Source organism: Bos indicus, chromosome 23 (assembly GCF_029378745.1).
Source record: "Bos indicus isolate NIAB-ARS_2022 breed Sahiwal x Tharparkar chromosome 23, NIAB-ARS_B.indTharparkar_mat_pri_1.0, whole genome shotgun sequence".
NCBI classification, from domain to species: Eukaryota; Metazoa; Chordata; class Mammalia; order Artiodactyla; family Bovidae; genus Bos; species Bos indicus.
The window spans coordinates 9,641,117-9,661,512 of record NC_091782.1 but is presented as its reverse complement, the minus strand read 5'-3'; the positions used below and the strand labels follow the sequence as shown (position 1 = coordinate 9,661,512).

General features: G+C 58.7%; 1 protein-coding gene across 3 annotated transcripts in view; it reads left to right on the top strand.

Annotated features, from left to right (window-relative positions):
- The window catches only part of GRM4 (glutamate metabotropic receptor 4), a 114,624-nt gene extending 98,444 nt beyond the window's left edge, over positions 1-16,180 (top strand). The window contains exons 9-12 of one of the 3 annotated variants that reach the window (XM_070777844.1): positions 1,603-2,538; positions 9,185-9,217; positions 9,296-9,431; positions 15,241-16,180. In XM_070777844.1, coding sequence (XP_070633945.1) covers positions 1,603-2,538; positions 9,185-9,217; positions 9,296-9,431; positions 15,241-15,290 — 1,155 coding nt within the window. In that variant the 3' untranslated portion in view covers positions 15,291-16,180. Of the gene's footprint in view, positions 1-1,602; positions 2,539-9,184; positions 9,432-15,240 lie in introns of all 3 variants that reach the window. The other 2 variants (XM_070777845.1, XM_070777843.1) reach the window with 2 other exon arrangements.
- The last annotated feature ends 4,216 nt before the right edge of the window (positions 16,181-20,396 follow it).

Here is a 20,396-nt window from a genome sequence, read left to right as displayed (position 1 = left end):
ATCCCCCTGGATCCCTGGGTCCCCCTGCAGCATCACAGGTCTGGTGCCCAGAGATTGTCCTGCCCTCTTGTTCCTGCAGGATGGTAGTTGGCCCTGGTCACTGCTGTGCTCGCTGGCTTTTAGGGGATGGTCATGCCCAGAGCCACAAGGTGAATTTCCTCCTTGAGATTTTTGTCCCCATCTACCATGAAGCCATCTTTGGATTCTCCACCCTGCCTGCTCCAACCCACCTCACTCACCCGTTTTCTCATCTCTAAAACCCTCCCTTCAGCCCCAAACCAACTGGCTATTCCTTCTCCTGGAGTGAGCTCCCAGGACAAAGGGCCTACTATTCTCTAAGCGTGAAAGTGCAAGTGTTAGTCATTTAGTCGTGTCCGACTCTGTGACCCTCTGGACTGTAGCCCACCAGGCTCCTCTGTCCATGGGATTCTCCAGGCAAGAATACTGGAGTGGGTTGCCGTGCCCTCTTCCAGGGGGTCTTCCCAACCCAGGGATTGAACCCAGGTCTCCTACATTGCAGATACTTTACCTTCTGAGCCACAGGGGAAGTCCCAAAGCCATTCTCTAAGCATGACCCTTCCAAAGAGCTGATGCTTGGAATATGGCTCCCAAGTGTGGCCAGGCTCCCTTTGCCCAGAGCCTGGAGCTCGTGGGGGCTCTCGCTTACTTTCCAGAACTTCGTGACACACTCAGTAGGGCATGCCAGCTTCTGTGTTCCTTTGCTCGCAGCAGTTGTGTCTTCAGAGGCATGTAACAGAATGCACTCATTCAAAGCAAGAGGCAAAGAAACACTCAGCCCTGGGCACACGTTGCAGGTTCTCTGATTGAACCTTTGTTCATTGTTCTCTGCTGAACCTGACTGCCGGTACCACGCGGAGGCCCTGGGGGCTGAGCCACAGGGCAGTGTGTCTCCCCTTTGTGTGCGCACACCAGTCACCTGTGGGGTTTGGTTAAAACTCAGATTCTGGGACTTCCCTGGTCCAGTGGTTAAGATTTCACTTTCCAACGCAGCAGATGAGGGTGCAGTCCCTGATCAGGGAGCTAAAATCCTTCATGCCTCATGGCTAAAAAAACCAGGACATGAAACAACAGAACAATTGTAACAAATTCAATAAAGACTTTACAAATGGTCCACATTAAAAAAAAAAATTAAAAGAAAAAAAACAAAAACTCGGATTCTGAGTCAGTAGGCCTGGGGTGGCCAAACATTTACATTTCTAACCCGCTCCTGGGTGACGCTGATGCGGCCGGTCGGGGACCACCGTGAGAGCGAGGCCTCACAGGGCTGGGAGTCCGGGCTGCGGGCTCTCCGAGCTCTGTCCTGTGACTCTCGGTTGTCACTGCTGGTCTCTGTATGACCCTTGGGGGTTTTGTATTGGAGCAGGATCCCCTGCTGGTCATCTAGGTCTAAATCGTGCCCGGGAGCTTATTTAAATGCAGCTGTTGGATTCGGTCGATCCTGGCAGGGCCAGCTGAGCAGCTGGATTTTGGCCATCTGACTGAGCAATTCAGACACGAGGTTCCAGGATGCCAGCTCAGGGGGCGGTCCAGGGCACTGGGCAGCGTGTCCTGAGGCCGGCTCCCCTGCGCTGTCGTTGACAGATAGAGCGGATGCTCTGGCCGGGGAGTGGCCAGCAGCTGCCCCGCTCCGTCTGCAGCCTGCCCTGCCAGCCGGGCGAGCGGAAGAAGACGGTGAAGGGCATGCCCTGCTGCTGGCACTGCGAGCCCTGCACGGGGTACCAGTACCAGGTGGACGGCTACACCTGCAAGGCCTGCCCCTACGACATGCGGCCCACGGAGAACCGCACGGGCTGCCGGCCCATCCCCATCATCAAGCTGGAGTGGGGCTCGCCCTGGGCCGTGCTGCCCCTCTTCCTGGCCGTGGCGGGCATCGCCGCCACGCTGTTCGTGGTGGTCACCTTCGTGCGCTACAACGACACGCCCATCGTCAAGGCCTCGGGCCGCGAGCTGAGCTACGTGCTGCTGGCGGGCATCTTCCTGTGCTACGCCACCACCTTCCTCATGATCGCCGAGCCCGACCTGGGCACCTGCTCTCTGCGCCGGATCTTCCTGGGGCTCGGCATGAGCATCAGCTACGCGGCCCTGCTCACCAAGACCAACCGCATCTACCGCATCTTCGAGCAGGGCAAGCGGTCGGTCAGCGCCCCGCGCTTCATCAGCCCCGCCTCGCAGCTGGCCATCACCTTCAGCCTCATCTCCCTGCAGCTGCTGGGCATCTGCGTGTGGTTCGTGGTGGACCCGTCGCACTCGGTGGTGGACTTCCAGGACCAGCGGACACTGGACCCCCGCTTCGCCAGGGGGGTGCTCAAGTGCGACATCTCGGACCTGTCGCTCATCTGCCTGCTGGGCTACAGCATGCTGCTGATGGTCACGTGCACCGTGTATGCCATCAAGACGCGCGGCGTGCCCGAGACCTTCAACGAGGCCAAGCCCATCGGCTTCACCATGTACACCACCTGCATCGTCTGGCTCGCCTTCATCCCCATCTTCTTCGGCACCTCGCAGTCGGCCGACAAGGTGAGTCGCGGGGGCAGGTAGGGGGGCGGGGGGCGAGCAGGGGGCAGCCTCCCAGGACTGGCCGGCCCCTCCGGATGTGCCTGCCTTCCCCGGCTCAGTTTTCTCTCCAGCGTTTGCCTCTCTCTTGCCTCCCTCCCTTCTCTTCTCCCGTCCTCTCCCTTTTCTCTCTGTGCCCCCCACCCCATCTTGTCTCTGTCCTTCCTGCTCCTTCCCGCCCTCTCTCCACCCTCCACCTTCCCTGACTCTTCATCCCTGCCTCTCCCACCCCGTCCTTTCCTCCTCCCCATCTCATTCCCGTCTCCTTCTGTCGTCTCTGCCCTCCGGGATGCTGCGTGCTCTTCCATTCTTCATTTTCTTTTTTTTTTTCTGGCCGTGCCGCGTGACTTACGGGATTTTTAGTTCCCTGACCGGGGATTGAACCCAGGCCCTTGGCAGTGAGGGTGTGGAGTTCTGGCCATTGTACGCTCAGGGGATTCACACTCTTTTTTAGGCTCTCCCTTTTCTCTTTCCCTGCTCAGCCCAGCTTCCTTTCTGTCCACTCCTCTCTTCTTCCCCCTCTCTGCGGCCTCCTTGCTGCCCTCCAGGAGCCCCAGGGGTCCCCGGGCTGGGTGACGTATCGGGCACTGGCTCCCTCCCTTTCCAGCCCAAAGCTGCCCCAAAGCCTGGGATCGGATCAGGAGGCCTGGCAGCGTCAGCTCAGGGCCCTCGCTCCGCCTGCTGGAGCTGCTGAAGGGCTGCCGTCTGCTGGCTCCGCCAGGCTCTCAAGTCAGACACACACACCCCAAGGGCCCTGTGGACTCTGCCCACATCACAGCCCCAGTGCTGCCTGGGTTCTGGGGTTTTATCTCGGAGGACTGGGAGTCCCTGAAGTCAGAGGCCAGAGATGGGGCAGATCGGGGGGACCGAGGACCCTAGCTCTGTGTCTGACTGTGGGATCCTGGGCAAGCCAGCTGGCCTCCGCCTCAGCGTCTTCATTGTAGATTGGCCATGACCCCCCGTCTGCAGTCCTCACAGGTGTTGTAATAATCACTTGGCACAAGGAGGGTAGAAGCCACTTGCCCACTGTAAGGATGCTGGGGCTGGGAAGTCGGGGGGAGGGTGGGGACAAAGTTCAGGGTGGGGTGGTGGGGAGATGGCACAGCTGGCCTAGGAAACAGAGAGGCCCAAGGATGCTTGCTTTTCCTGGGAGTGAGAAGGGAGCCGCTGCAGGCTCTGAGCAGGAGGGCCTCAGTGGGGTGTAGGACCCCTCTGGGGTGAGCCCTGCAGGCGGTGAGCCCTTCGGAGGGTGAGCAGGGGAGCAGGGCGGCAGGGCGGAGGCGGTGTGATGGTGCCCGCAGGAGGTGAGGAGTGGGGGGTGCCGGCTGCATCCAGGGGCACGGGGGCTGGGATTCTGGTGGAGTGCGTGTGAGTGAGGAGCACAGAGGGGGTCCTCAGTTGACACCCCCACCCCCCCACCCCCCATTGTTGGTGTGAGCAGTGGGAAGGGAGGAGCCTCCCCACGTGGGGGCAGGGTTGGGGAGGCAGCGGAGGAGCCTATGGGGCAGAGATGGGGATTCCTGCGGCAGGGCTGAGTTTAGGAGGCCGCTGAGACGGCCCGGCACAGCGGCACTGGACTGTGGTTGACTCAGCGGTTGGCTGTGTGAGTCTGGGGTTCAGGGGCGAGGGCCAGGCTCCACCTGCGTCCGGGGGAATCACCATCCTGAGGACGGCGTTTAAAGGGCGAGCCTGTGTTTGAGCTCCGAGGGACACTAGGCCCCAGTGAGGCTGTGGTCAGAGCCGCTGCTTGTCATGTGCCAGGCGCTTGGCCTGGTGGTCGGCAGGGGCCACACGACGGGCCAGGGTACATTCACCATCTGTGTTTACAGATGAGGCAGAGGGAGCTGGAGCGACTTGTCTAAGGTCACCCAACCGGATGACGGATGACGGTGCTCTAGATCAGGAGCCCCACCCCCCTACCCCTGCAGCTCTGGGGCAGCTCAGGCCTGGCCCTCCCTCGGGATGTGCCCTCCTCTTTTCCAGCAACTCCTCGAAGGCAGGAGCCTCTGCCCTGCGTCCCTTGGGTCTGGCACAGGGACGCCTGTGGCCTTTCTTCTAACAGTGGCCCTGGGGTTTCTGGAGGGCTGGCGGTTCTGAGATGCAGACCCTGAGGCTGGCAATGAGCGCCCCGAGGCCCGGGACCAGGCCAAAGCCGCTGCCGCTGGGGAGTAGCTCGCATTGCGGGCCGGGTCTGGATCTCCCCTCCTAGGCCTTGCAGGAGGCCCCCCACTGTGGGCGGGTACAGGCAGAGGCCCCCGGGCTCCACAGCGCTCAGTGAGCCCATGGAGCCAGCAGGGGAGGCCGCCCACATCCCAGGAGGCTGGCAGCTTGAGAAATCACCCTCAACAACCCCAGGAGGCCCCTTCCCTCACCTCCCTGGGGAGTAAGGCATGCAGCTGGGAGGCTGCCAGCAGGGTGGTCTGGGCCCCGACTCTGCCTTCCTGTAACTCCCCTGGCTGGCGGCCGACACACAGCTCCCTGCGTGTTCCTGTCCTCCTGGCCCCAGCCCCTCTACCACGCAGCCCTCTCTCAGCACCCCAGGCCACCCTACCTGCCTCTGATTTCTCCCTTTGTAGGAGGCGCCCCTCAGTACTGATTGTGAAGAGGAGCCTCTGAAATGATCTCCTCTGAGGCCCAGAGAGGGACAGGGACGTGCCCCGGGTCACACAGCAGGCTGGCCCACACCAACACGTGGCCGTGACACCCAGGTCTGCCCCGATGGAATCGCTGTGGCATCCGCCCCCTCCTCCTCTGGGCTTCTGCCTGAGGCGAGAGTGGGGACATGAGTGCTGGAGTCCCTCCAGCTCAGAACACCAGGCTCCTTAGAGGCTCAGGCAACCTGGTTTTGGATCTGTGCTGTGTCACATCTGAGTTACAAATGGCCCCAGTGAAAGCTGCAGGCCCGGCTGCTGGATGCCGGGTGCGTGTGTGTGTGTATGTTTGTGTGTGCACGCACACATGTGTAGATGGGGTGGAGTGGAGTGAGGCTACTGCGGGGAGTTGTGTTATGGGTGTATGGGAATAGAAGTGTGTGTTATAGTGTGTGTGTACATGCACTTCTCTACCTGTAACACAGCTCCCCACAGTAGCCCCACTCCACTGTGCACCCTGCCTTTTTGTGCACACTGAGCAGTGGATGGCAGTGTGTGCGTGTGTGTGTGTGTGTGTGTGTATGCTCACAGGTTGAGTGGGGATGGGCAGGTGTATGTACCGAGGGTTCGTGGCTGTGTGAATGTGTCTGAGTGTCCAGATAAAGTGTGCGTGGTCAACGGTGTGTGTGCAGGTGTGTAGGTGCAGGTGTGTGTTTAGGTGTGTGTACAGATTATGTGAGTGCATTGTGTGTGTACACAGGTGTGTATCCAGGTACATGAAGGAGTGTGTGTGTGTGAGAGCCCAGGTGTATCTGAGTCAGGAATGTGTGGCTGTGAGTTCAGATGTGTGAATGAATGCGGCGTCGTTCGGGGACATGGGTGTGGCTCTGTGAGCATGTGTGTGTATCTAGTACTGTGTACACTCACAGATGCTTGGCCCCCCCATCCCCCAGGCTACTGGGGTCTCTCTGGTGAGCAGGCGGCCGGATTTCCAGGGCTCAACTCCACAGCCACGTGCCATCACCCTGAGCAGACTGGGGTGCGCTCTCTCCACCCAGTGGGATTACTGTTCCAGCAGGTCAAGGTGGGCCTCAGAGGCCAGCCAGGTTGTGGGGAAGTTCATTTGTGTGGTTCATAGATTCTGACGATCTCAGGACCCACCAGGTTCCAGAGTGGGAGGAACTCCTCAGAGCCTCCCACCAGGCTGAGGGCAAAACCAGGAAATTCGCCATCCACCTCCACAGCGGCTCCTGTCCACGCCCTTTGCCCCACCCCAGGTGACCTCTGTCCTCCCCCATCAAACCTGGCTCTGACAGCCTCATTCACTCGGGGAGGGGGGCCTGGGAGGCTGGTGCAGGGTTCCTTGCAGAGGACTGAGAGGAGCGAGGGCCTGACCAAAGTCGAAGAGGGGAGCAGGAAGGGGGGCAGCGTGGGCTGGGGGATGGGCGGAGGGGAGAGCAGGTGCCAGCACACCCTGGAAGCCTGCCTTGGAGACTTGCATCTGTGCCAGGCCCCGGCCCTGCAGCTAGAGGTTCAGAGGACCGCTGTTTCTCTGATAGGGTTAACATGCTACCACCTCCTGGTGACCATGTGTACCTTCACCTGGGGGGCTCCCGATTGGTGTTGGAGCCAGTGGTGGGGTGCCAACCCCACTTTTGTGCACAGGGCCGGCCACCTCCAGCCTGGGGACGGCTAAAGGAGCCCCCAGGAGAGGGACTCCAACAGATTGGGGGCAGTTTTGTTCAGGTTTGGTCTTTTTCTGCCCCTCCTTGTATTTTGTGTGCTGAAAGGCTCCTAGGCTGAAAACACTGAGGCCTGTATGCAGGGCTGGCTGCATAGTTCTCAGGGCCTGGTGCCAAATGAGAATGAACACCCCTTGTTCAAAAATTACTCAGAACTCAAGGCGTTAAACCGAGTGCTCACGCCCATGGAGCAAGCTCTGCCTGTATTGGTGGAGGGGGCCCAGCATCCCTCAGTGGGTCAGGGCAGAGTGGAGTCTGGAACCCAGTCCCTGGACCCCGACACAGGACTGTGTCAACTGCAGGCCTCACTCCGCCCAGAGAGGGGTCTTTGAGCCCTGTCCCACCAACCTCATTTTGGCCCAACCGTACCTCCCCCCATCACCAAGGTGGGGGCAAATGACCTAAGATGAATCTATCCTGGAAATACACCCAAGAATCCCCAGTGTGAAAGAAGAGACACCCCTGCCCTCAGGGACCCCCAAATCTAATGACAGAGGCATGCCTTGTCCTCAGGGAACCCCCAGTCAATGGTGAAGACCGAGATAGCATGCCTGTTCTTGCTGAATCCAGACCTCCACTCTCTTCTCCAAGGGTCTGTTGTGATACTCTGGAGCCTGGACCCCTCCACCCCTTCCACCCTGGGGCCCCAATGCCATCTCAGGGGTGGGCGAGGTGGCTGGCACCCTCCACTGGCTAGTCATGACCTTTCCCATCCACATGCTGGGGGTAGTGCTGTGCCCGTGGGTGAGAGTGTGGGTTGTGTGTGAGGACAGAGGTGTGTGTGCTCACTGGGGAGCAGGCTCTTGTTTTCCTGGGTCTGTGACATTTTCTGAACGGTGGCCTCTCCGCACTCCCAGCCTCCTCCTCGGGACCCCCTGTAAGTTTCATGTGACCTCATAGTCTGTGCGTGGGTATCCTGGTGGTTTGGGTGAGGTAGGTGCCATCATCCCATTGTGCTGATGAGAAAATTGAGGGCTGGAGAGGGAATGAGACTTCCCCGGTGTCACACAGCTCTCTCCTCTCAGACCCTCCAGCTTCTCCAGCCCCCTCCCAAAGGCAAGAACCCCGGGGAAGGGTGGCCGAGATGAAGGCCCTTCAGATTCAGGTCATGAGGTATTTATGGAGAGGGGCAGGGGATTGGGAGAATATGAAAACAGGAGGACCTGGCCCCTCCCTTCAGGAGACTTTCCAACGAGGCCAGGGCCCCTGTGACCTCAGGACTCAAGTCTAGACCCAGGTCCCCCACTGCTGGGCTGGGTGCAAGGAGTGAAGGCTGTCTTGGGGGGTTGGCTAGGATCTGGGAGTCAGGGAGAGCTTCCTGGAGGAGGTGGTACATTAACCAGGCCCCAGGGGAGGGATCCCAGGCTCAGAAACGGCAAATCTAGGAGGCAGAGAGCATTTTCTGCTTTCCCATACCCAGACCTGGGGGCCACAGCCTGGGCTTCCCCTGGCCCTACCCTGGCTGAGGAGGCCAGAGAGGCAGCTGAGACCTGGAGGCCCAGGAGGGAAGGAGGAGGTGGGGAGGGGATCCCAGGCTGGGGCAGTGGGAATTGTCGGGCCCTGCCTGGAAGGCCCCACTATTGAAGAATGGATTACCCGACACCCAGATTAATGGGCTTTCATTTTGCTAAACATCTGTCACTGTTAGTGCTGGCGAGTGAGCGTGAAATGAGCTTTGACTGGGCTGCCATCAGTGCATCACGACGGGTGCCATGGCTCCTGTGCCAGCTGCCTGCTCTGTACAGAGTGGCATGGGGGGGACAGTCACTGAATGGGGGTCCTGGCCACAGTGCTGTGCCATGGCCACCGGGAGCTACTACAAGGCACCTCCCGATGTTCACCTCACTCCCAGCCCTGTGCAGGGTGCTGCTTCAGGGGAGGGTCAGCTGTCCCCTGAGAGCCCCGCCCCTGGGCCTTTCCCAGATAGCACGTAACAGTGGTGAACACTTGTGTGCACCGACTACATACCAGATATTTTACATGCCTTTGCCATTTATTAAATCATTTCAAACTCACAACAACCCTATGAGGTAAGGACTAGAACTCTCATGCCCGAGGAAACTGAGGCCCAAAGGATGTGGCTTGTCCAAGATCACATAGTGACAGTGGTGGAGCCAGGCTGAATTCAGGCTCTATACCATGGCTCCCTTCCGCCAGAAACCAGCAGGACACAGGGCGGGGTCGCCAGCTGTGTCTGTCTGAGGGGTGGGCTTCGGACAGGGCCCCCGCGAGCCCGGGGCAGAGCGCGCTCTGACGCCGCCCCCGGCCCGCCCCCAGCTGTACATCCAGACGACGACGCTGACGGTCTCGGTGAGTCTGAGCGCCTCGGTGTCCCTGGGGATGCTCTACATGCCCAAGGTGTACATCATCCTCTTCCACCCGGAGCAGAACGTGCCCAAGCGCAAGCGCAGTCTCAAAGCCGTCGTCACCGCCGCCACCATGTCCAACAAGTTCACGCAGAAAGGCAGCTTCCGGCCCAACGGCGAGGCCAAGTCCGAGCTCTGCGAGAACCTGGAAGCCCCCGGTGAGTGCCCGGCCCCGCCCCTCTCCTCTGGACCAGCGCAGGCCCCGCCCCTCTCCTCTGGACCAGCCCAAGCCCCGCCCCTCTCCTCTGGACCAGCCCGGCCCCGCCCTCTTCCTGGAGCAGGTCCCCGCTTCCCCGCTCCCAACCAAGTCTGGTCCAATGGGGTCACAGGGAGAGCCCTGAGGCCAAAGTGCGGGGTTCCCACCCAGAGGAGAGCCTTGAGGCAACAGTGGGCAACAGCCTAATCTGCCCCGCCCCGTCCTGGGAAGGGGACTCTTGCCTCTCCCTTCCAGGGAACTATGCCCACTTAGGAAGAGTCCGTGGGGGGCCTGGTTAGACAGGGTGACCTGAGACTCTGGCCCTTTCAGTCTCCCTGGGTAGGAGGGCGCTGTCTGGAAGCAGTTAAAATCCCTCAGCTTGACTTTGTCCAGCTGCCCCAAGGCAGGGTCCTGAGAGAGGGGGGACTCAGGACACTGGTCCTGGGATGGGTAAGTGAGGCCTAGGGTGGGGAGCAGGGCCTGCAGAGTGGTTGGTAGGGGGATGTCCAAGGAGAGAGAGGTAGGGCATGGGAGGGACAGGTTGGGTGACCATTTCTTGAACCCCGACTCTGGGCCACCCCTGCAGGAACCAGTTTTCATCTTCACAGCAACCTTGAAAGCAGTGGTTTTTAATTATTTGAGGCTACAGATAAGGAAGGGCTTCCCTGGGGGCTCAGATGGTAAAGAATTCACCTACAATGCAGGAGACCCGGGTTTGATCCCTGGGTGGGGAAGATCCCCTGGAGAAGGAAATGGCAACCCACTCCAGTATTCTGGCCTGGGAAATCCCATGGAGAGAGGAGCCTGGAGGGCTACAGCCCATGGGATCACAAAAGAGCTGGACACAATTGAACAATTAAACAACAGATGAGAAAAGGAAGGCTCAGATAGGCGAGGGACTCCCCGGGGCCTCGTGGCAGCAGGTGATGTCCCACTGCCTCCAAGTAGAGACCGAGGCCTCTGACCTGTGGGCTGGGACTGTACGGGCCTCGCTTCCGACTGCTCCCGGGTGGACAGGGTGCAGGGGAACTTGTGGTCCCACCGCAGACCTGGACTCCCTCCCTGGACCCCCTGTAAATGTCCGAATGGTTAAAATAGCAGCCCCTCCTGCCTCCCCGCTTTCTGGGAGTCTTGGGGGCCTTTTTTTGGAGGCGGCAGAGTGAAGAGCCCCTTTCCCAGGAGAGTTTCAGATCCGGTGGCCCCTCAGGTCAGTGCTCTGCTTCCTCCCTCTAGTCCTGGGGGAAAGGCCGCAAGTGGACATTGTTGGGAACACCAGGAGGGAGATTGGTGAGCACAGGCTCCAGAGAAGGGCCCCTTTGTCACCCACCAAGAGATCAGGAGAAACAGGAGACCTCCCTAGCAGGTGTTTGGGCTGGGATAGGCCCTCCCACAGGCTCCCCTCCCTGGGGCTCTGGCTGAAGCATCTTCCGTTATCAGTCATTCCCACCTGTAGAAAAAGTTATCAGCTGTAGAAAGGAGGAAAGTCCTTCCCCACATCCAAACAGGACTTTTCACTTCCCAGAGATCTCTCCCCTTTAAGTGGTCTTCACAGCTGTCCTGTGAGGCCTGGATTGGGCTGGATCCCCAGCTGAGGCCCAGGGAGGGTGAGTGATTCTCCTGAGGTCACAGAGCAAGGTCATGACTAGCTGGCCATACTGTGTCTTTCTCTTGACTCTGACTCCATCCGGCCTCCCTGTCTCTCTGTGCAGAGCCAAGTACCTGGCTTCCAGCATGCCCCTCCTTTGCTCAACACCCCTGATAACTCTTGGCCACACCCTCCACCAAATGACATTTTATTCCCTATGGTCGTACTCTTCTTTCCAGGGCATCAACTTCCTTGTGCCTACACACAGCCTGGGGCTCCCTTCAGATGCCATGTGGACCCTCTGCCTGTGATGGGAAGGGGCAGTGTCCTCATGGGCCTTCCCACCTCTGGTCTTTCACGTCCACTCAGATGTGCAGAAACCCCCAGGGCAGCCCCTAACTAGGTCCTTCTGTCCTGAGCTGGGACCCCTCGCTGCTTCCCACCCCACACTCCTGACTTCCTTTTCCTCCTTCCCAGGGAGACTCACCCTTCTTGGGTCCCATGCCCCCAGGCCCCGCTTTGCTCCAGGGCTCATGAGAGCAAGTGGGTATCAGCTCGCTCAGACCCCCGTGTCTAACAGGAGAGAGCACCCTGACCCCGGAGGGTGGCACGCATAGCGCTGTGACCGGCCAGAGGGAACCCCAGGGGTGGGACTGATGGCACCTCGTTGACACAGTTGCCTCTGCCTCTACTCAGACTGGCACCTGGGGACTGGGGACAAGGAGAGGTCCCTGTGCGGGCCTGGCAAGGGAGACTCAGCTTTCCCAGCCTCCTGCTTCCCGAGAGGGCAGGGTGAGAGCTGGTCCTCCCCACCGACCCCTGCACTGAGGACTGGAGGCCGGCTCCCTCGCCCCCACCTTCTCAGCTCGGGGACAACAGCGGCCATGGAGGCGCTGGGCGGGAGCCGGGTGATTAATTCTGGGAACAGCCAGATCGTGGGGGTGTGAGCCAGAGGAGTGGGGAGGTGTCATTCCGTGGAGCAGGGACATTTTTCACTCTGTCACTGGCAGGCCACGTATCTTTAAACAAACAACAGAATAAATAATTCAGGGGCCCGATTGCAGGCAGATTAGGCGAGAAAACATGGGGACGACAAATGGGGGCTGACAGCTTCTGCCACCACTGCCCAGCTAATTGTTAGCTGAGACAGCGACACTGAAAGCCAGCAGCCGGGAGTCATCAGTGAGGGATGGGCTTGGGTCCTTGGGCCACACCTCCTCCCCGCCCCCTCCACGCAGCTGCCGCCCCTGGAGTGTCGCTGGCCCCATCCAGTCCTCATGGATATCTTAGCCCGGCCCCTTCACCTACCATTTTTCAGGGTTTAGGGAGTATTTCTATCTACCCGGTTTCTGAGAGCAGGTAAGGGCTTATGATCACCCCATTTTACAGATGAGGGAGTTGAGGTTCTGAGAGGTTCAATTTGTTAGAAAGTCTGCATGGCAGAGGCTGAGATCCCCTACACCAGTGAGGGCAGGGCGGGACCTCAAGTGGCCAGAGCTCTTCCTTATGAGCCTCAGCTCCTGGGGGCCGTGGGCGGAATCATTGCTCCCATTTTCCAGATGGTCAGACTCAGGCTCCGTTGAAGGACTCTGGGGCTGCTGGCTTATAGCGGAGGGCTGAAGGTGCTTCTGGGTCCTGAAACCCACGGATTGGGTTTTCTAGAGGAGGCAGCTCTGGTCTTGGAGGGAGAGGAGGGGCCCAGCTGTCCCTCCCCTCCCTGCTACGTTCTCTGTCCCCGCCGCTCTCCTTGCGCCCCCACCGCCCTCACTTCAGGCTCCCGGGCCCCTGCAGTCAGTGGCGATCTTGCTGCTGAGGTTTTCCTTCCCCTCTGAGCCAGGAGCTGCCGATGGGTTTACAGGTTTGGAAATTCAGTTTTATCAGTTCACCCAAGGGGTGATGGAGCCCTGGGGAATTGATGCTCAGTAGCCTGGCCCACGGACGTGAGAGTCACAGTCAGTGGCCGGCTCTTTTTCTGAGGTTGGGGGAGAGAGTGGGCAGGGATGTAGGGGCAGCTGAAGGGAAGGAACTCTCAGCAAAAAGGGCCGCTCTCCTCCTGCTGTAGGCCCGGAGACCTCGCAGGGCGGGGAGGAGCTGGCTGAGGTCACAGCTGTGCTCCTTGTCCACCCTCGGTCCTCCAGCCTCCCAGAGGGACGTAGGCTGTTTTAGAAATGAAGGTGGGTGTCCTTTACACACTGCGCAGTGCTGTGCTGGGTTCTTAATGCTGTCCTGGGTGTCGTGGACACCTTCCAGTAGCACCTGTCCAGGTGGCACCTAAAACCTGAAATTCCCTGCCCCTGCCCAGTGATCGTTAATCTTCTGCTTGGATATTTCCGTTGACAGGGACTAGTTCAGCTCATCTGCCTACCAAGGCCACTCTCAGCCCGGGCCAGGAGAGAGTTCTTCCTTTAGCCTCCCCACTGGTCCCCTGGTGTCCCCCCTGCTCACCCCATCCTGGCAACCTTGCTTCTTTCCACACCCAGGGGACCCTCTGAGAGGGTTGCTGCAGTTCCGGCTGTATGAGTGAGCTTCCGGTCACGCTGCTATGACAAAGAGGCCCCAGGACAGAGTGGTCAAATCAGATTTGTTTCTCTCTGATCTTGTAGTGCATGGCGGGTAGCAGCAGGGACCTGGGTTCCTTCTGTTTGTCTTTCCGTCGGGTCCTAGAGGGTTGTCCTTGTCCTCATGCCTGGGGCTACTCGACCTAGATGTTGCTTCTGGCCACAGGACGGAAAAGAGAGGAAGTAGGGAGGAAACAATCTATTTTTTTTCCCCCAAAGAATGAGCTTGATCATTTTATGGTAACAAATAATTCTGCCAAATCTCAGTGGTTTAAAACAATAAAGGTCCATTTCCCACTCCTCGTGCATGGGAACAGTCTATTTTCATCAAATGTGTGGACGCTGCACACAGCCCTTGACACTTGTCATTAGCAGGAATGTGGTCACATGAGGCCACTCTGGGCTGCAAGGGAGTCTGGGAAATATGGTCCTTAATTTGGCAGTGAAAACTGGTAGACAGACAGCTGGGGGTGGTCAGGGTGCCACCCACCATCCTGCCGTCTTCCATGTCACCTTCTCCAGGCAGAAGCCCCTGGCTGTGCCTGGTAGATGCTCCCCCCTGTTCTGAGCTGTTAGGGTCCTGACAGAGTCAAGGCAGTTTTATGACCGAGGGCACAGCGATGTCCCACATCCACTCTGCTCTCTTGGCAGAGAGAGCACAGGCAGCCTCCCCGACTTCCCCCGAGCTGTCTGCAGGTCATGGAGGGAGACCCTGAGCCCTGGCAGGACAGAAAAAACCCCAGGATTCGGGCTGGGCTCCTCACCCATCTGGCCTCAGCTCCTCAGTGTTCCAAGAGGGTGGTGCTTACCTGGCCTCTTCCTGAGGCTGCTGTGAGGTGTGAACTCCAGTGGGGTGGCAGTGCAGGCACTTGGGATGCCCGGGGTGGGGTGGGGGGCTGGCATGGTTCCCTGACCGTGGCTGCGGGGAGGGGAGACACCCAGAGAGGCAGCCCTGGCCCCGTGATGGGTGAGCGGAAGCCGGACTGATGCATGCAGATAAGAGGGGCTCAGGGCTGGGGTGAGACAGGACCCCCGGTGGGGGAGGGGGAGGGGTCCCAAGGACTTCCATCTCCCACCATCTCCCCGGGCGTGGGAGTAGGGCCGAGTTAGGCACACACCCCAGTGCCCAGCCCCCTGAGGCCCCTCTCTGGTTCCCTCATCTCCTCTGTCTGCATTTCTGCTCATTCCCCCAAGGCTGTGTGTCTGTATATATTCTTTACATGTGTGTTTCCAAAGTGTGTGTTGCATGTCTGAAAAACTCTCCCCTGGTCATACTTGAAGACTGTATCATATCAGAAATAAACACGATCCTCTTAAAGCCTCGTGGGATCAGGAGCACACAGGGACTCCGTGGGGTGGGGGCTGGGGGGCGATACTCACAGAGGAATGGCGTCAGCAGGGAGAGCTCCAAGGAGGGTCCGCCTAGGGGGACGAGGTGAAGACGGATGGGCCCGCCAGGCCGGCAGCCCAGGTGTGGGGGTGGGTGGGATGGGTCGGGGGGTGGGGGGGGGGGGAAGTGCTCAGTGGGTGGGATGGGTGCTGATGCCCCGGGCAGGGCCATGCCTGCGGAAGGGGCGTTGGATGAAGACAGCCCCTGACTCCTCGCTCCCCGGTCTCTCTCCTTCCAGCGCTGGCCACCAAACAGACCTACGTCACCTACACCAATCATGCCATCTAGCTCGGCCCCCGGAGCCGCCCAGGAGGAGGAGGAGGAGGAGGACGGAGACCCTTGTGGATGGTGCGTCCGGCCAGGGCCACGCCCAGGGGCCCAGCTGATGTCCTCACCGCCTGCGGGCTCCCGCGGACGTGGCTTGGTGCTGCTGACAGTGGGACCCCCGGCAGTCACTGCTGGGTGGCCTGGACAAGCCGGGCCGGGGCCAGGAGGAGGCTGGGGGGCTGGGAAGCCTCAGGCCACGAGCGCCTGCGTCCTGCGCCGGCCCCGCCCCGCCCCAAACCCCCGAGGCTCGGGCACTGGTTTCCCCCCTCGTCTCTGCCTGTCCTGTTGGTGACTCCCTCAGTCTCCATCCCAGTCTTGAGTTCTCTTCTCTCTCTGTATCACCTTTTCTCGCCGTGTGTCTCTGTCTGTGTGCCCTCTGCTTTTTCTGTATCTTCTCTTTCCGTCTCTGCCGTCTCCAGCTCTCTCCCGTCTCTTCTCCTGTGCTCCGCCCGTCTCTCATTTTTCTTTCCTGTCCTCAGCCCCCTCCTCGCCTTCATTTCCCTCTCCCTGCCATCTTTTGCCGATTCACCAAATCCTACATGTCGCTAAAGAGAAAAAAAGGAGAAAAAAAAAATCAAAACACAAAAAAGCCAAAACAAAAGCAAATCCCGAGTGTGTTGCCAAGTGCTGCGTCCTCTCCGTGACCTCTGTGCGTGCCCGCGGCCCGCAGCCTTCCCGCCTGCCCCCCGCCGTCTGCCGCGTGTGCTGCCCGCCTGCCCGCCTGCCCCTCCCGCCGATGACACGGAGTTCAGTGCCTGGGTGTCTGGTGATGGTTATTGACGACAATGTGTAGCGCATGATTGTTTTTATACCAAGAACATTTCTAATAAAAATAAATACATGGTTTTGCACCCCGGCTCCACATCCACTGAGGGGCCTGCGGTCGGACCCCTGGCTCAGCCCGAAGCTGGAGGCCCTGCGGTTACAGGGAAGGAGGAACTGGGTGACAGGGACACAGGGCTGGAGGGCAGTGGAGACTGCTTCCTGGATTGGCCTCGGGTGGGGTCTTGGAGAGTCCCTGGGCAGGGAGGGGCCAACCATAACCTGATCCCCTCCTTCCCTCCCAGCCAGTAAATGCTCCTCTTGAGAGAGTGGGTACAGGGTTCCCAGCACCCAGAGCCCTCCCCTCCTGTGGGTCCTGTCTCCAGGTCACAGGTGCTGGGATGGTGGCTGTCCTGGAGATGAGTGTGTGGCACGTGGCCAGGTGGGCCAGGTGTATGGCACAGGTGTATCTCTGTGTATGTGTGTGTCTCCCCCCAGCCCTGTGCGTCTGTCCATTTTGTGTGTGTGTGTGTGTGTGTGTGTGTGTGTGTGTGTGTGTGTGTGTGTACGCGCGCGCGCACTCCTATGCCTCCATAGGCAAGCTTATTTGTCTTGTGGGAGTGTCTGTCTGCTTAGGCTCCAGTGGGTGTGCGTCCACATCACACCCATGTCACGAGGATGCTGTCCTCTGCAAGTGGGAGTGTGTTCACAGCAGCTGGCATCCGTGGCAGGTTGGGAGGTGGGGAGCGAGCTGCTCAGGGGCTGGGCCCTGCCAGGGGTAAATTACAGAGCCAGCGACACAGCGAGGCCCCAGACGGCAGCTGCCTGAGCTGCCCCTTCCTGCCCGCTCCCCCCGCCCCACTTCCTCTGATACCTGACAGAGCGCTGGAGGGGCCCGACTGGGGGCTGGCGGGGCCCAGGTGTGGAGCAGGTGTGGGTGTGTGTGAGAGGTGGGGTGGGCCGTTCAATCACGTGTCAGGCCCCTCTGTCCGCCTGGGGGGCTACTCCTGGGGGCCAGGCTCGGGAGTCTGTTCTCCTGGGGGTCCGTGTGAGACTGTGTGTGTGTGCAGTGCCTACTATGTGCTCAATAAATACGTATGTAAGGGAGGGAGTGGGGAAGGAGCTCTCACACCCATCATCTTGCTTTTGCAGGGTGCTCCCTGAGGCTGCCATCCAGAATAGAGTCTACTCAGTGCCCAGTGTAGTGTAGGCAGGGGTGGAGTGAGGGAGCTGGATGTGAAGGGCAGGGGCAGCTCTCTGACCGCACCCCCTGCCTAGGCACCTTGTCCCCTCAGTGGTCCGGGTCCCTCTATGGTGATTGCTGGGCTGGGTCTGGACAGAGGGCCTGGCCTGGAACCCAAGGGCTTGACACTCAGCCCAGGACTTCCCCAGGTGCCCCCGTATCTGTGGAGCCCCCTTCTAGGATCCAGGGAGAGTCATGTTCCTTCCAAGGTGGGTGCTGCCCCCTCTGTCCCCCTAGCACTCAGGAGAGGGCAGTGGGGCCCAAGGGCAGTTCAAGGCCTCCTAGAGGGAGGAGGAGGCTGAGGGTCAGAGCCGGGTGGGCTCTGCATGGGCCTTAGGCTGGCCTGCCTGGGGCTCTAGAAATGCTGATGACCCAAAGAAACACGACAGTGGGGGTGAGTGAGCTAAGTGGGGAAGGCTTGGGTGGGGTGTGCATTCCCAGCAGGGGTCTGGTGTACAGAGGAGAGGTGAGTAGGCTCTGTGTCCAGAGATGAGGAGGAAGGACCCACTCCCAGCAGGACTTTTGGAAGGCAAGCCTGCTGCAGCTCTGTGGGATGGTGGGCATCCCAGGGGCCCATCACAATGGAGGCCTAGGCCTGTGAGGCTGGGGCTGGGGTCCCCCAGGTGCTGCAGATGGGGCCGGCCCTGACACATGTGGTGGGGAGAACTTCCAGGGCCAGCTGGCTGCTCATCTTTGCTCTCCATCCCATATTATTAACTCCCAGGCTCAAGAGACACCCACGAAATGTGGACAGATATTTGTATCTTCAGAATTTTCTATTTCAATAAGATGGGGGGATTTGCAGTGTCCTTGACCCCCCGGAGACCTTTTCTCTCCTCTGTGCTCAGCCCTCCCCTAGGGCCTCAGCCTCTGAGAGGCCCCAGGGTGAGGTCAGAGGCAGCCCCTGCCCTGCCCAGGGCAAGATAACAAAATTACCTAGTGGAGGTTCTACCCCCACCAGAACTTTAGACCATGGAGATGGTGGATGGTCATTCAGAAGGACTCGATCTGAGGTCCCGTGGGTGGGGCTGGCACAGATCTGTTTTACAAGCTCCCCAGGGGATCAGGGACAGCTCAGTGGGCCAGGTAAATCAGTGTTCTGGCAGAAGAATCTTAACATCAGCATCTCTGAGAACTTGTTAGAAAATCAAATTATGGGGGACTTCCCTGGTAGTCCAGTGGCTAAGACTGTGCTCTCAATGCAGGGGGCATGGGTTTGATCCCTGGTCGGGGAACTAAGATCCTGCCTGCTGCATGGCATGGCCATGGGCGAAAAAAAAGGAGGAAATCAAATTATGGGTTTCTCCCCATCCCAGGCTGGCTGGACCAGAAGCTCTGGGGGTAGGGTCTTTAAGTCCATTTACAAGCCCTGTAGCTCAGTTCAGTGCAAGGCCAAGCTACCTAACACTAGCTGTATGTCAAAAGGCCAACATGTGGGACTGAAATATGTTTATGTGGGGCAGATGGAGGGTGGAGTTCAGACCTAGGGTCTCTGGAGTCTCAGGGAGTTCCTGGGCTGCTGGACTTTCAGTCCTAAAACCAAGAAAGTCTGGGAAAAACTAGACAAATCTGGTAAGAACACTTTCCTTTTTCATTCAACAGATAGTAAGTACCTACTGTGTACTGTGTGGGCTGCCCTGGTGGCTCAGACAGTAAAGAATCTGCCTGCAATGGGAGAGACCAGGGTTCGATCCCTGGGTTGGGAAGATCCCCTGGAGGAGAGCATGGCAACCCACTCCAGTATTCTTGCCTGGAGAATACCATGAACAGAGGATCCTGGTAGGCTACAGTCCATAGGGCAGTAGTAAAGAGTTGGACATGACTGAGGCAACTGGGCATGCATGCACTCATGCATGTACAAGCCAGGCCCCGGTATGCAGTAGTGAGCAAGCCAGGGTGGTACCAGCCCTTGGGGTTTCTGTAGTCAGGGTGGGGACAATGCCACTAAAAAGCTTTTTGAGGCTCAAAATGAAGACTAAGCTGCTAACTGTCCTGAACAGGAGTTCACTGGGCTCCCAGGCTAGCTGGGCACACGGGCCACCTCTGTGGAATTCCCAGGACCCTGAGGGCTAAGCTTCAGGAGCAGTATCCAAGCTTGGATCCCTTCCAGCTCAGATGGGCTGGTTCTGAGTTCCAATGTGCTAGGGTCTGTTTCTCCCATCCTGCCTTCTCAGTCCCTGGAAGCAGAGGTAGGGGGCCCAGAGAGTTGTCTCTTAGCCTCATTCCGGGAGCATGGAGCCACTTCAGCCTCCAGGCCCAGGGAAGGGTCCTTGGAAGCTCACAGGAGGATGCTTATCTTCTAGAGGGCTGTGGGACCCCTCCCCAGCCAGAGGTCAGACTATGGGCCCTTTTATTTAAAAAAAAAAAGAAGATTTTTTTCCTTTTTTTTGATGTGGACCATTTTGGGGCTTCCTGGGTGGCTCAGAGGTAAAGAATCCACCTGCAGGATCCACAGAGATACGGGTTCAATCCCTGAGTTAGGAAGATCCCCTGAAGGAGGGCATGAGAACCCACTCCAGTATTCTTGCCTAGAGAATCTCATGGACAGAGGAGCCTGGAGGACTGCAGTCCATGGGGTCATAAAGACTCGGACACGACTAAAGTGACTTAGCATGCATGGACCAATTAAGGCCAAAAAGTCTTTGGTCTTTGACCAACCTAGACAGCATATTAAAAAGCAAAGACATGTCTTTGCGGACAAAGGTCCATCTAGTCAAAGCTATGGTTTTTCCAGTGGTCATGTATGGATGTGAAAGTTAGACTACAAAGAAAGCTGAGCGCCAAAGAATTGATGCTTTTGAGCTGTGGTGTTGGAGAAGACTCTTGAGAGTCCCTTGGACTTAAAGGAGATCCAATCAGTCCATCCTAAAGGAAATCAGTCCTGAAAATTCATTGAAAGAACTGATGCTGAAGCTGAAACTCCAATACTTTGGCCACCTGATGTGAAGAGCTGACTCATTTGAAAAGACCCTGATGCTGGGAAAGATTGAAGGCAGGAGAAAGGGATGACAGAGGATGAGATGGTTGGATGGCATCACCAACTCAACGGACATGAGTTTGAG